The sequence below is a fragment of the Numida meleagris genome, chromosome 2 (genome assembly GCF_002078875.1).
Source record: "Numida meleagris isolate 19003 breed g44 Domestic line chromosome 2, NumMel1.0, whole genome shotgun sequence".
Taxonomy (NCBI): domain Eukaryota; kingdom Metazoa; phylum Chordata; class Aves; order Galliformes; family Numididae; genus Numida; species Numida meleagris.
Genome location: NC_034410.1, coordinates 140141798 through 140157358, shown reverse-complemented (window position 1 = coordinate 140157358; position 15561 = coordinate 140141798). Strand labels below are relative to the sequence as shown.

The 15561-nt window shown below is 37.7% G+C and overlaps 1 protein-coding gene across 1 annotated transcript; it reads left to right on the top strand.

Annotated features, from left to right (window-relative positions):
• Positions 400–14428, top strand: TMEM71 (transmembrane protein 71). Its single transcript, XM_021388527.1, has 11 exons — positions 400–777; positions 2314–2404; positions 3844–3901; positions 4588–4800; positions 6089–6243; positions 6769–6948; positions 7479–7554; positions 8029–8078; positions 8261–8333; positions 9547–9572; positions 10827–14428. Exons 2-10 carry the CDS (start codon positions 2365–2367, stop codon positions 9554–9556), a joined length of 855 nt encoding a protein of 284 aa, XP_021244202.1. The 5' UTR covers positions 400–777; positions 2314–2364; the 3' UTR covers positions 9557–9572; positions 10827–14428.

Here is a 15561-nt window from a genome sequence, read left to right as displayed (position 1 = left end):
TCTTAGGTGTCAAGCAGTTAGTTTAAATCATTTTTGCATGTGGTAGTTCTACAGCCAATCATTTTGATTGACAGGCCTCAAAGTTTCTCAGTTCAAATGAACTGATCTTAACATTGCATGATATATATTTTTGCAGGAACTCTTGTTAAAGACTTCTTTTGTATAATATCTTGTTGTCTTTAATGTCTTTTGCAAAATATCTTGCTACTATGCGTGGATATTGTGGTAGTTGCCTTGCATTCCTATATCAAAGCCTATCAGGCTCCCAAGTCAGCTTGCTGGCTGTTTCACTGAATACACGGGCTGATTCAGTTATACCGCTTCAAAGTTTTCTAAGTAAGATGGAAAAATGAAGCTGTAACAAAACTCTGCACTGCTTTTCTTTATGAGAAAAGGCTTTGTCTTTCTTCTCACTATTGTATTTGAAACAAATATTTATTCGTTATTTATAGTCAGTGTGCTTGCATTTCACAACAGTCTGCAAGAACTTTATTCCGTGGGCTAATCTTAATCTTCAGTTTACTCTTCAAACTGAATGCTTCTGATGTGAGGCTTCTTGACAGGAAGCATGACCTCATTCTGCCTCTGTGCTTCTGATTGCATGGGCTGTTTTCAAAAGGAAACAAGGGACTTCATAGGCCTGCCTTTCCAAAGACTCAATGCCATTCTGCTCCAGGAAGCTGCGGAAAGAACACCCTACACACACGTCTCAAAGGCTCTGGTGTTGATGAGAAAGTTTTTGCCATACATTTGTTCATAGTGAAATGGATTTTCCAGGTTTGGAAGATTTTACATATATTTATCTCTTAGCTGAGAAATGATTAACCTTTGGATTACAGATATTCTGCTCTTCAGGAAGTTTTGCATTTTTCTGGATGTTGTTATCATTATTACCTGCAGGGAGAAAAGACATGAATACTCCTCAATAATGACTGATATGTGTGAATAAATAAAAATATTTTTGTAGACACTTTTATTTGGTAGGTACTACAGAATGAATCTGGTTGCCTGAGGTTCAACTATTTTAATAGTTAGACCTACATTTTAATACTAATGTAAATATTTACAATGTATACATGCGCAAGTTACTGTTGGCTATCATTGTCATTGTGTTAAGGATTAACTTAATTCGAGGAGGAAAAGTTCTGGTTTACACAATGACTTTATATTATGACATGAGTTCCCAGGTGTTTTGCTATTGAAGGACAGGCTGCCTTAAACTTTGATTTGAATTCTTGACATTGCCATGTTCATCTTAAATTCACTTCTATTGAGATTTCTTAGAGTGGTTGGACTTTCCTTGTGCCATAGTTAAAGTTCTGTATTAATGCTTATTTTGTGATTTACATATACTTCCAAATGAATGTACAGTGGTGGTTCAGTAGCTTTGTTTTGGCTTGCTTATATTGTTACTATAGCTTCTCATGCTATTAATAGCTCGCAAATGGAACTGAATATTAAATGCAACTAGAACACTGTGCAGCATTATCCGCAACATGATGTTTACATGTCTTCTCCAGCACTGAGTTAGTTATGACATTCAAAACCCCTCTTCATTAATGCATAAGCCAAAAATTGTCGTTAGAGGGGGTGGAGGAGCGATCCGTTGGACTGCCTGTCACATGCCTGTTTATAGAAGCTTGGCGTTACCGTTACTTAAAATAGTTTGAAAGCAAATTACAACTGCTCAGAAACTTCTTTGAAAGAGAGAAAGTCATTGTCTCTCTAGTAGTGTATTTATATATGCAGAGATCTCACTTCCCCTTTTAACATGTGTACATACTCTGTTTTACCTGAAGTATTAATTCTGTGAAGACTGGCAGATAAACAAGAGTCCTGCAGAGACAGACCTCACCTACCTCGCGAATTTATGAGGCGATTCAAATTAGCAGCAGAATGACTGTAGTTTGTTCTGTCACTTTGTTCAGTTTGTGTCAATGTTTTTTAATGACAGCACTGTAAGCTACTATTCTGAAGAGTTGGTCTTTGTTAGTGGTTGCTACTTTGCATTAACGTAACCAAGGAAGTAAAGTGCAATACAATGATGACACAAGTTTCAATATCTGGAAAGAAGTTTAGCTCTCAGAATATTAGAGAATTGTAATAGATTTAATTGATGTAGAGGTATTCTTTCCTACTCTTTTTCAAACAAACTTGCCCTGAAGACAATCAGTTTTGTCTAAACAAGAACATTTCGTAGAGTGTATTGTAGCTAATATTGTGTTATATATTCATGTTAATACTCAACACTTCCTGATGTTAAGACAATGCAAAATCAATCATACGTCTCTTTCTTTTTAAACTCTTTTACAGACAATCTATATTACTTGTTATCCCAGAGTATATGAACCAGTGTTTTTCAAGATGTATGGAATATCACATGTTACATCGACACCACGAGCAAGTAAATTTCTGCATATTTGTCTGGGCTTTTGATAGAAACACTTTGGTTTGGAAAGAACCATGGGCAGCTCACAAAAATTGGGATTAGATCTACTAGCCACCTGTTGAGTTTTTCCTGTATTTTCATTTTAGTGCTCAGATAAACCTCTTTTTTTGAGTATAATATTTTTGCATAATTGAAAGTCATGATTGTATGCATGGTTTTGCCTACAGCAAGAAAAAATCTTTCAGGACCTAATTGTGTATGAAACATAGGTCTTCAACATGTCAGTCAGTGAAACATACACAATGCCTATCTTTTGGGCAGTTTGCTGTGTGACATTTTGACTGATGCTGCTTGACATCTTGTACCTCCTCTCCAGATTGTTTTTGCCTGGAGAAAAATATAAAGTGTGTTGTTTTTTTTTTCTCACTATAAAGTGAAATATGTATTTTTGGAATGTTGGAGAAACAGTATGTATGGGAATAGGATACTAGGGCTAATTTGCAAAAAATACCCCAGCAAGTTTTATTACTTCCCTCTTTGGCAACTCTGCTGTGCCCCAAGGCTCAGTCTGCAGGCAGTGCCTGGCAACTGAGCTCTGAATGAGGGTAAACAAGACTACCAAAGTGGGAACACTGATCTTTATGCCTTTTCTTTGCCTCAGCTCATGCTTGAACGTTTTAAAAAAAATCCCCTGTCATTCACCTGTCTTCTCTCATAGGAGAATGACAGGCATTTACTTACAGTGTAGTGAGCATGACGCTGTAAAGATACCAGAGAGATAAAGGGAATATATGGAAAGATCATATCATCTATAATTCTATGTAGCAACAGATATAAATTCCCCTCTGGATAGCCATTGTTCATATTTTCTAAGATTGACTCTGACAACTGCTGAACATCTGGCAGCATTTTGCAAACTTGAGCCATGGTAATCCAGACAAATGCTATTTATTTCCTTAGTCTCCCGTCACAAAATTATTGTCAATTTTTGTCACTGTCTCTATCCCTATGCCTGTTGTGCCATGTCAGCAAATTGTGTCTGAAAAAATGTACCTTAATGATAATGGTGGCCCTTCCATTCTACTCTGTAGCTATAAGCAATATGTGCACTATGTTCAGCATGAACCAGATTTCTGGAAAAACACCATTAAAATTACTGTAGCTATTGCTTTAGTGCTGAGAATTATCTATCCCAAGGTAATAACCTGTACAAGTATTTGACTATGGCTGGCTCTGATTTTGTGTTGTCCTGATTGAGGTGATATTAAACAATCTTCCTAGAGTCACTGTGTCTTTCCTCCATTCTCTCCTCTTTTATTCTTCTCTTCCTTTCTTTCTGTTTAGCTTCTTTTATGGTGTTTTGATTTGCTCAAGGTACCTGTTAATGAAGTCTTGTCAACTGTGGAAGCTGTCAGTGAATATGATAATGGCTCTTTCTTCTTTGGCCTCTGCAGGTTCAACAGCATTTGATGGAAAACACAGACACAGCCTCTCAGAACATATTTTTCGAAGGTATTGAGGAAAATTATACTTGTTTAATTTTATTTTGTTTGAGTTTTTCTAGAGTTTCTAGAGATCAAGTGCTGAAACTAGTTTAAGAACTACTTGCATGGAGGGTTAAAAGCACAAGCTTTACAGTTACGAGGTTAAGGAATATCTCTCTTCCACCTTCTTTCCCCTCTGCTGAAATCATTGTACCCCTTCATGTCATGCTGTATGGGATTCTGAAACCCATTTTCAAACACTAAATCAATCTATTGGCTTCCTTGCTTTTCGTGGATGTCACTGAATGGCTGCTTGGAACTCAAAACTTTTGAGAAGAAAGGAGTCATCATAAGTGATTACTAACAGTACCTCCAAAGCAAAATGCTGGAATACTTGTGTTGGCTCCATGCTGGGGTAGGTCTGGCAGATCTCCTTGGCCAAAAGCACTACCAAGCCAAGCTGTCTCAGTGCATTCATGAAATGCTGTGTCTGTCGTGAAACCCTCCTGTAGTCTGAAGCACTGTAAAGTATGATGCAGACACACTGTAGCTGGCTGAAACATCCTAGGCATTATCTGCATGTTTTAAATCCATGTCACTGCCAGCTCCCATTAACTGAGTCAATGACATACGTACATTTATTATCATTAAATCATGGTTTTGCACTGTCTAGACATTCTCTGAATCAGAGGGTTTTCTTTCTCTCTGCCTCAGTTATGCTTGCACCTTTCTGGATGATGGCGCTGCCTACGGGTGCTGTTCCACAAGCCCTTTGGGAGGCTCCCTCTTCACATGTCGCCGCAGCCCTCGGCTGCTTTCCAATGGTTATTATGTTTTGACAGAAGACAGCTTTCTGTCTGATGAAGATGGCAACATAACACTGACACCATCCCAGACAAGCGTTACCTATAAAGAGAATTTAGTTCGGTAAGCAAACTACATGCAGATTTTACTCCATGCTGGTGGTAGGCTCAATATCTATGGACTTATCTGGGGATACCTTCACGGCTGCCTGCATTTAGTTTGGCTTAAGATAATTTCTTACTTTTTCTTTATTTGTGTATATCATAAAATCATAGAATGGCTTTGATTGGAAGAGACCTTAAAGATCATTTAGTTTTAACTCCCTGCCATGAGCAGGGTTGCCACCCACCAAATCAGGCTGCCCAGGGCCGCATCCACCCTGGCCTTGAAACACCTTCAGGGATGGGGCATCCACAGCTTCTTTGGGCAACCCGTTCCAGTGCCTCACCACTCTCTGAGTAAATAATTTATTTCTAGCATCTAACATAAATATCCCCTCTTTTAGTTTAAAGCCATTTCCCCTTGTCCTATCACTATCAGACCATGTGAAAAATAGGTCTCCCTCCTGCTTTTAAGCTCCCTTCAAGTACTGGAAGGTCACAATGAGATCTCGCCAGAGCCTTCTCTTCTCCATGCTGAACAAGTTCAACTCCCTCAACCTTTCTTCACTGGAGAGGTGCTCCAGCCCTCCGATCATCTTTGCAGCTCTCTTCTGGATCCATTCCAACAGCTCCACATCCTTCCTGTGCTCAGGGAGTTGTTTCATCATAAGAATATCTAAATGAATTTAGTTTTGAGCGTACAGTGATTAAAATCACTTGATTTGCAGTCATACTAACCCAAAACGGTACAGTACGCAGTTGCTATAATTGGAGTTGTGTGAAATAAAGAAAAATGAGAGTTACAACTCATTTTGCCAATGGGATGTTGTCAAGATAAGGAATAGAAAGAAAGGTATTAAAAGGAAAGTCTGAACCTGGCATTTGTTGTTGGGGAAAACTCCCTCCTGAATTCAGAAAAAGCATTGGTTTAAGATAAGATATAAAACTTTGTTCAAAAAAAGAGAAGTACAGTGGATCCAGGCTATGTCATACTGGGATATGGTAGGATGAAACTTGTGGGGAGCATGAAACCCTGTACTCAGAGCAATATTAATGTCTGCCAACTGAAGTATCATTTGGTACCACCATATGAAGCATCACAGTATCCTGATGCATTACTATGCTGTTATTACATCCTCTGACATTACTGCAGTGTGCAGTAATGGTGGTATAGCCAGGGTCCACAACAGAGCTGGGAACTGAACCAAGAACCTGGTTCTTCCATTTCAGTTCCGCAAGCTTCAGAGCTCTGCCCCTTCTTGTTAAGAATAATTAAGTCTATCCCTCAACAATGGGCCTTTTCTTTCTAGCATATTCAGGCGAAGGAAGAAAATCCGGCGCTCTCTTGCCAGCTTGTTCAGTCTAAGTGCCTCCAGCCCATGGCTCAGCAGCACCGTTCTGAGCAGTGTGGATTCCGCCCACATAGACGAATGCAGTAAACTACAGGCCAGTCAGACTGATATCGGTAAGCTCTGACCACATGCAAAGTAATCAATCTACATTATAATCTGTGTTTAGTGGGAATTGGTATCTCCTGTAGGTTTTGTTTGGATTGTCTGCCAAAATGTGCAGGTAAAGCATACAAAAAAATCTAAATTGTCAGTGGTGAACTGAGCTTCTGGCATTAAAATTCAGAGACTTTGATTCCACAAAGACTTTTGTGGCAAAAGGGCATTTATAGACTGAGTTTGAACACAAAGACATCACCAGTGACATTTACCCTAAAGTCATTCATATTTGGCTCAGGCCGCTTTCACCTGGTTCTTTTAATATTATGTTATGCTCTATGTAGTTCTGTCTTTGCCCTGCTTATTTTCTCCTGCATACATCGAACCTGCCAGTTCCTACCCCTAACAATTTGAAAACCTCCCTACAAAATTAAGGGTTTTAGATATGTGTTGTTGTTGTGTGTTTTGTTTTTGTTTGTTTGTTTCGTAATTCTCAAAGCTCATCTAGTGTGCAGCCTCATTTATAAATGCACTTTTTGTAGGCGATTCAGATTTTTCTTCCGAATATAACATCCCAGTGCCACAGGGTCAAATTCCAGCATCTATTGGAGCCTCTCTTATTAAAGATGAGGAGCTTTTTGAGCCTGGGAAATCACTTTGTGCCTCACCATACTGCTCTCAGTTTATGATAAATGAAAATGAAGATACACTGAACAAGGCAGGTATGTTAAATTCTTATCCTGATAAACTTCATTTTTAGAGTGAAGCAGAAATATTCACTGTAAAAATGCTGATGTGGCCCCTCGCAGAATATAAAATGTACATTAAAAAAAATATTAAACGACTGCTTAAAAATAAGGAAATCTTAAGATTGGTATTTATTTGTTCATTTCTTCCTGCTTCCTTTTTCTCTCCTGTTTTCAACAATAAAAGTAAAAAGAAAAATGTGAAGAGGAAAATGGAGAAAAGGGCATGGGAACAAAACATGAAAAAGGCAATTATTCAGAAGTGCTTGTTTTCTGCAAGCATTGAAGGGCACGGAGTCTCTGTGACTGAAGGGGAAAAAGACTTTTGGGAGACACTCAGGGCATGAAAATTAGGTTTCTGCTCTGAACCAGTCTAGGTGAATTTTCATAAAAACAGTGAGAAACTGCTAGCCTTGTGGGCTGAGGGTAGTCTTTACAATCACCTTCTGTCATGTATTTACTTTCTTGAAAATTCATGAGAATTGTTTTCCTTATTTTTGTTTCAGAATCCAGTACAGTGCCAAATTTTCTGGCTCAGATTGCTGCACTGATGGTGTGTTTAATCATTTCAGTATGTACAAGGTAATGCTTTTTAGCTTTGTAATTAAAGCTTTTTATATTAATCCTTATCGTATTTCATCTGGTGAATAAAACATAAATTAAGAGTCAATTTTCCAAAGTTAGATATATCTTATGTTATCATATTTTCACAATAGTCAGTGCAGGCAAATAGCTATATGAGTATGCACAAAAATAAGAAATATGTGTGCAGATGCCTACTTTGTCAAGCATGTTTTTGGCAGGGGTTGTGGAAGCCTGAGTAGAATCAGAATAGATCTGTATCATTCCAAATGACCAACGTGGGTGCTTCTCTCAGGCTGGCAATGTTGATATCCTTATTTCTAGGTGGTTTTCCTCAGTAGCTCAAGTAACTTAAGGTTTCACATTGCCGTTCACCTAGAATAGGTTAGTTGATTATCTGCAAAAGCCTTCTTCACCCAGTCATCTATCTATGCATCCTCTGCTTTTCTCTAAACTTTATGGTTATGTTCACAGGTATTTTCTGGGAGGATTGTCTGCCACTTTGTTGTTGATAATTTTAGTCTGTAAGTACAGACTTTCTTTATATTTGACACAAGCTTTATGCTGAGTGATGTCTGTGGACAAAAATCTGTCCTTACATAAAAATGCATGGCTCTTATTGATCCTGATAAGAGCAATATGTGGGCATATGGGGACAGAATGTAGCCTTCAATCAATTACAGGATTTTGCATTTAAACTTCACAGTTCTTTTGTCCCGAGATGCTGCTCTGTCATCTTTCTTCAGTCTTGTCAAATCTTTCAAAACAACAAAGTTTTGGTAAGTAGAACTAATGTGATGAATAATGTAATTTAGAAATTTTATACTGAGAGAAAGGAGAGCCTCCTTCTGCTGTTTTCATGGCAAAAGATAGAAGGCGTGATCTGAAATTATTGATGCAGATTTGGCTTTTAATGTTACTGATTTCTATTCATAGAAACTTTCTATTTACTTTGAAAAACTGAGTTTTAATAATGTGCAATAGCTGTTGTAACAGTTCACAGAAAATGAAGATGAACCTAATATGCCATGATATGAACATACAGAGACATTAACATAACAAGACATGCCTCACTAACCCAGTGCACCATTAGGTTCAGGACAGAGCTTTGCCTTTGGCTTGTACCATCCTATGAGAAATATTTTAGAAATGCTAAGTCTGATGACTTGAATAAAGGTGCTGATGTTGCTCTTTTTCAGACTGCTTTATATCAGAGTTTTGGACAGAGCTATAGCTTCTAGATCCTTCTGGAGAAAAAGACTTGCAGAGTCATAGGTCTGAATTGCATCTTCAGATCAGCTCATGAATATATCTCCTTGTTGCAAAAGTGTATGCATGTGCAGGATTGATGATTTACTACTATTCCACTTTCTACGAAAAGTTCTTCTGAATGTGTCAAAAATGCTGCTAAGACTAAAACCTTTGGGCTTATCTGAATGTGTAGTGAAAGTCAAACTCAAAGGACATTGTTTCTAGTACACTGTCAGGGTTCAGGAATTCAGTGTATGTCAAGGGCAACAGGACAAATCCGGCAGATCTCTTGCATTTAAATTGAATATATGGGAAGTTAGAAGCAACAAGGCAAAACCTGGAGAAGATTTTGGTTGATTTTGATCAATCAGTGGTCTTAGAACATCTCAAATACTGAAGTACAGTATGTGACTCTTTGTCACTATGTCATTACTCAAGATGAAATCAAGGCCACCCATGCTCCAATGTATGACTTTCTGACTTTCTGAATAGTTTAGCCCCGAGTCATAAACAAAACTGTTCTTCACAACAAGGAGAAAAATAAACTCTGAGAGCTTTTCAGTCTCTGGGATACAGAAAATACCTCTTTTACATAATGTGAGAGAAGTTATCTGCTCAAAGAAGCAACCCAAAAGCATGACAATATTTGGCAAATTAGAACTTATACATTGTACTATAATGAACTGTTGTGTAGATCAGAATGTACAAAAATGTATGGTGTTTTTTTTTTTCCCTCCACAGGAATAATTGAAAAGAAAGAATAATTGGTGAGTACATGTTTAAGTTCAGAAAGAATTTCACACATTTTGGGAAGAGCCCTATTATAAAACAGGATTCAAGCATGCCAGGAAAGTTCCTCAACTTTTCATTAAAACAGGTTTAGCTGTAAGGCCCTTGCCCATTTCCACTGTGAATTATTCCACTTTCCTGTCTAAAACTTCTCTTTGATTTTATTTAGATGATTTTTTTTTTTACTGTTTTACAGCAGTTGTTAAGCTGTTAAAAACCACTGTGCTTTAGCCCAGAAAAAGCAATCTTTCAGTAATGGGCAGAGTAAGTACTCTTTTTCCAAGCTGAATCTGAACAGTAAGGCCGGGTACTTACTGCTCTAGTTTTGTACCACTCCACTGAATGAGTAAATCAGCATAACTGTGTATCAGTCCAAAATATCTACGAAACATTTCTTTTTTCAGTCAAACCTTACCCTTAAATAAGTATAAGGATATTCTTGTTCTTAGATCCCAGTCTAGTGCCCGACTGAGTGGTTGGCAACCCTGCCCACAGCAGGGAAGTTGGAACTAGATGATCTTTGAGGTCCATTCCAACCCCAGCCATTCTATGATTCTATCTAATAATTAGTCTTCAGCTGCTGTTTATCAAGCATCTCTAAGTCTTTGTGTAGCTCAGAGCTGGGATCTGGTCATCCCAGTCCTGTTTCCCATTTTAATTTCATCTCTTTGAGCTGAAAAGACAAAAATGAAAAGAAGGAACTAAGTGGTGCTGTACCCAGGCTTGTGTTCCTCACAGTGTGGATAAAACAATTTGTTCATCAGTTCCTGGATGAGTCCATTCAGTTTCTGAGATCTAAAGGCAGCTGCACAGCTGCAGATGCAACCTAAAAAACCTTTGAGAAAGTCCTCAGAAAGAGAAGGTTCATCCTGAGATCAAAGCTTTTCAGAACTTCGTGCAGCACTTGATCGGTCTGCACAGTATGAAAGCCTATGATGAAAAATACAACCTCCTCATCCACAGCCAAGCAGTGGACACTAGATATGGCACTTCTCACAGTCAGTGGGACTGTTTATGCTTGGCTGCAGCACCATAGCCTCAAAGCTGATTTTTATTTTGAAGGCCAGAATCAATATTACCCAAAGCAGGCACTACAGGAAGGAGTGGTGCTGCTTCCAGCATTTCAAAACAAGCTCTCCTTTTGCCTCCTACAGAAACTTAAAGGCAGAGTAGTTACTTCTGTACATTCTGTTATCAGTTCACTAACTGTTTTCATTTTTCTTCCTCCTCAGATTTATTTCCCTCAGCTCTTTAGAACCAAACTACAAGATACTTCCTTATGGCCACCATTACATAAGTTCCTATGGAAAAAAAATAACAATTGTTTGTGTTCTTCCTTTAATATACAATTCATTTTAGCTTTATTTTTATTCTGTTTTTATTCTATGTGAGATTGTATTTCTTGGTGCTCATCTGCAAGCAGTCATGCAAAACCAGAGATCTCTAATCTCTTATGTCAATGAGGTACTACATAAACATGGAGTCCTATAAAAACTTTGATGGTGAATTGATTGTAAAAGTGTTTAGCAATCCTCATTAATTTTGCATTTGCTAAGCAGCTGATATCTTCAAATGCTTCATATATATTATTTTCTTCTAATGATATGCTGTTAAAGACAGTTGGTTTGGATGGAGACTGAGTACCTGTGGTAACATATTTCAGAAGCATTATTGTATCGTGTGCACATTGCCTTTTGGCCATAATACCTTTATCCTGAGTGCTATAAAAAGAGGGAAAAGGAAGAAGGAAACATAAGAAAACATAAAAATTAATGGTGTCAAATTAGTGCCTGATTATTAGAAGGAAGGGACTCTTCAGAAAACTGGCAATAAGCATGTGAAAAAGCAGAGATGAAATTCACTCAGTGATGAAATTCTACCTGGATTCAGGTAGAAAAAATTAATACAATACCTGCAGCTATTAACTGTGCTTTGGAAACACTGAGCCTTATTTTTCAATTTGGTTCTTTGCCACCACAGAGACTAATTTATGCATAGATCCTGTGGGCAACCAAAAACTGCTATCTTGCGACTCCAAGCATTTAATAATCTGTTTCTTTAAACATCTCCCTATATGCCAGTTTAGCTAGGACAGCATGGATTTCATCTTCCCATGCAACAGAATGATGATATGTGAGCGTGCAATTGCCCACCAGATCATTCTATAACTAGTGCTGTTTCTCATCTGCTTGTCCTCTGCTGTGCTAAAAGTGATGTTAGCACAGCCCCAGCTGGTACATCAGGTGTGAAATAGTGGCGTTGCCGATAGGGTACAGTCAGGCTGGCAGGCACAATGACTGGGATTTCAAAACTGCAGCAAAAACACATACAATAAGGATCCTGGTGGAGGAATCAACAAAACTCAAACACCCTTGTCTGTCCAACTCTCTGCCTAAGCAGAGTAATCACATTAGAGCCATATTTCTAGCACCAAAAATCCAAAGAAGGGTGGCAATGTGGAGAAGTGTACATCCAGTAATTTAAAACATACATTTCTCTTACAAATGGTAAATAAATATATGCTGGTTGTATTTTGAAGTGAAGCATAAAGAGCTCAAGCAGGGACATTTCACCCAAATTAGAATTTTTGGACAGTAATTTACATTTGCTCAGTGCATTACATTGATCTTAGGTGAATGCAGACTGTTTGATGTAGCAAGACCTAGTTTTATAGTTGCAATAAAAGGTGACAACAGAACATTTTTTTTTCCTAAGACTTATGCATTCTGTAGGTAGCTAGCATAGTATTATAATGCTTATTCTCATATTTACTTGTACTTAATGCACTTTAGTACTTTAGTCCATTTTATTCTACTTTATTTTCTTTAACTATAGAGACAACTGAGGGTATCATTGTGTAATATTTATAAATATTTTTTGTTACATATTTTATTTCTATATATTAACAGGTCCTTTACTAAATGCATTAGAAAAAAAATTAAAAAAGGATTAAAAGATCTTTTGTGTTTAAATAATTTCCTGAAAGAATAAACTGGAAGAATAACATCCTGTATTGACAGAAAAGTTTAAGACTGCAACTTCCCTGCAGTTACAGAAGTGATATGCTGAAAAGCAGGAAAGCTTAAGCTCACTGTAAATTAGCAGAGATACATGAGCAAGTGAAGAAAAAGTAGCTTGCCAAAAATTTGGTGTAGCATGAACAGCTATAATCTGTCTATGAAAAAATATAAGCTGTAAACTACAAGGGTTCTGATTAGGAGAGGGGGAAGTTCTGGAACAATTTTGCAATCAGTGTTCAAGGACTAAAAATAAGATGTGTGGGATCTGCTAAGAGATGCCCTCTGCAATATTCATCAGCGATGAATTAACAAAGTTCTGTTCAGTTATCAGACTGCTTGCGTTTTGACTGTTCCCTTCCATATATTCCAATGGACAGAAAAGTAATTCCGAAAAGCAGTTCCCTGAAAAGCAGTACAATAGTATGGTACATTCAATCCTATTGAATAATAAACTGAAGCCAAAGTTTATCTGATGAAAAACTGAAGAAAACATTTTCTAGCCTAAATTTTTAAACACAGGCTGTCAGAGGTAATTAGTATTTGCAACTTCTGCTAACTAGCGAATTGAGCCTAGGATAATTCTGAACAGTAATTCTAGTAAAGTAAAACCATTTTTAATTTGGTGATTAATAGATGCGTCTACAAACAGAGAGGACTACTACAATTTTATTTCTGTCCTCGGTGATTAAATCCTTATTCAGCTTTTTATTTAATTAATATAGCACCTTAGTTTGAAAAAATGTAAGAGGAGAAACTCAAGATTGAGATTTATAACCCCTTGTACATTATCTCACACCTTTCCTTACAATTATTTTTTATTGCTTTGCCCTGTCTTTTATTTCTTGCTTTGTTCAGCTGAATTCCAAGGGCATTCTTGGGTATATATCACATAGTGCTTAATAGTGAGAATGTTCGTGTTGAAGAGAACAGCAGCAGGCAGAATGAAAATAGCTTATAATGTTGCTAGTGTATGACCAAGTCTGTTTAGTATTTGTCCTGAAAGTAATAGAAGTCAAACTGCATGGACTAAGATTAACATCTTGACTTAAGTGGTATTAAATGATGCAGAAAACAGGCATGGTCATTCAGCCCTGTTCTGCAGAATCTGTTCCTTGGTGTATTTTTTTCTGAATTAGCTGCAGCATTTTGTTAACATTGTTGTATATTTTCATATATACGGAGCAAAACTGTTACTTCATTTTATATTATTGCTTTTGTAGAGTTTCTCATGCTGTCTTTTGCTTGTCCTCCTATCATTTACATAGCAGTAAAGTTGTTCTTTTTCACATTTTTTTCCTGTATTTGTGTCGTCAGTAATGCAGATGATTGTTAGGAATTGCATATATTCCAATTAATTTGTTGTTTGTCATTTGCTGACCTGTCCTGTAGGCTGTGTGCTCTTTGGACGGGATTTATTGGTACTCTGGTGTGAAGATGAAAGCCTAATTTTGTTAGTTACTGCGTAACTATTACCAACATGGCATGTAATGATAATTACAGTAATGGTAACAAAAACCACAATAATAATAATTAAATAGGAAAGAAAGAAAAAGACATAGTTCCAGATTCTGAGTGGGTATCAGTCAGCTGATTTCCATCTCAGCCTCTGATCTGCAGCATTTTAATAGTTTTGTTCATGGAAATCAATTTGCTAGGGTTATAGCACTTTACATGAGTATATTCTGCACATATTCAGAATACTTCTGATGCACTGTGATGATAATGCTATAAAGCTAATTTTGTTACGATGTGGGTCTGTTATTTTATATTGCATTGCTTTATACATGTAACGAATAAACTTGTAATGTATTAAAGCAGTGAAGTGAATTTATTCAGGGAATGAATTCCAGATGGGACACTTTTTCTTCTTCATCAACCCTATTTTCCTGTTCCTAATGTGGTTTGTTACACTACCTTTGTCATGGACATTGTCTCATGCAGAGGTATGGTACTTGAAGCTCTTAGTACAAAATTAGTACAAATAACTGCATGAAAATAGTGAACACAATAAGATCAATGAATGTAGACATAAAATTTAGACTTGTATTTGAAAATAAATGCATGTAAAATTCACTTCAGAAGTTACACAACATTTCACCTCCACATTACACTTTGACCGAGGCGGGAAGCATTGCCTGGGGTATGGGATACATGTAGCATTTTGGGATTGCACAAGACATTTTGTGGGATCTTTAGGGGAGAAAAGGAGGATTAACATGGTTTGGGGAGGAGCAGGCATAGGAAAGCAGAGGGTGAGAGAATAAAGGGACCTGCAAGGGTGGTTGTGGTTTGGTACACTTGTCTGGTATATGCATCCTGTGCCTCATCAGAGCAATCTGTCCTATCTCCTTATTAAACCCCATTTCTAACTCTTCCTAGGTAAAAGCCTCTCTGTTTGGCATGCATGTGTGTGTATGGAAGTCTGAGTGCAGCAACTGGAGTGGGACCAGGACAACTGGAGTAAGTGAGGGTGCTCCAGCATCAGCAGGAGTCTCCACAAAGCAAGTAGCTCAGATGGCCCAAGAGCTGGGCACATGTTTCTCTATGTGCCTGCTGGGAATACATGCTCAGCCTCACTGCTGGTTGGAACTAGGGACATGGAGCTGCAGCATCCCTGTACTATTGCCTCTGTAAAGCTGCCAGGTCTGGCAGCTGCCAAACAAATCTCAACAGGATAACTGCATTAATGAGACAATAAGAGAAAACTAAAGTGAAAAACAACATTGTATAGATAAAGGAAAGTATCTACCATAACTTCCATAAAGTGGCCTTTCTGGACACATGTCAGAATATATTACTAGTAATTTATTTACTTTATGATCTGAAATATCCTCAAAAAATCTGCTTCAGCCCTCCCACAAAGCTCCTACAAGAACATCTCCATGCAGTCACCCATTTCTGTTTCTCGCTGTGCCATGTTAGCTTTGGCTAGCACCCAGACTCCCAC

Excerpts from the sequence above, each read along its gene's own strand:
- TMEM71 (XM_021388527.1), top strand. The coding sequence starts at position 2,365 with ATGTATGGAATATCACATGTTACATCGACACCACGAGCAA. Across the intron at positions 2,405-3,843 it reads TACATCGACACCACGAGCAA|GTTCAACAGCATTTGATGGA; the intron begins GTAAATTTCTGC and ends TGGCCTCTGCAG. Across the intron at positions 3,902-4,587 it reads TCAGAACATATTTTTCGAAG|TTATGCTTGCACCTTTCTGG; the intron begins GTATTGAGGAAA and ends TCTCTGCCTCAG.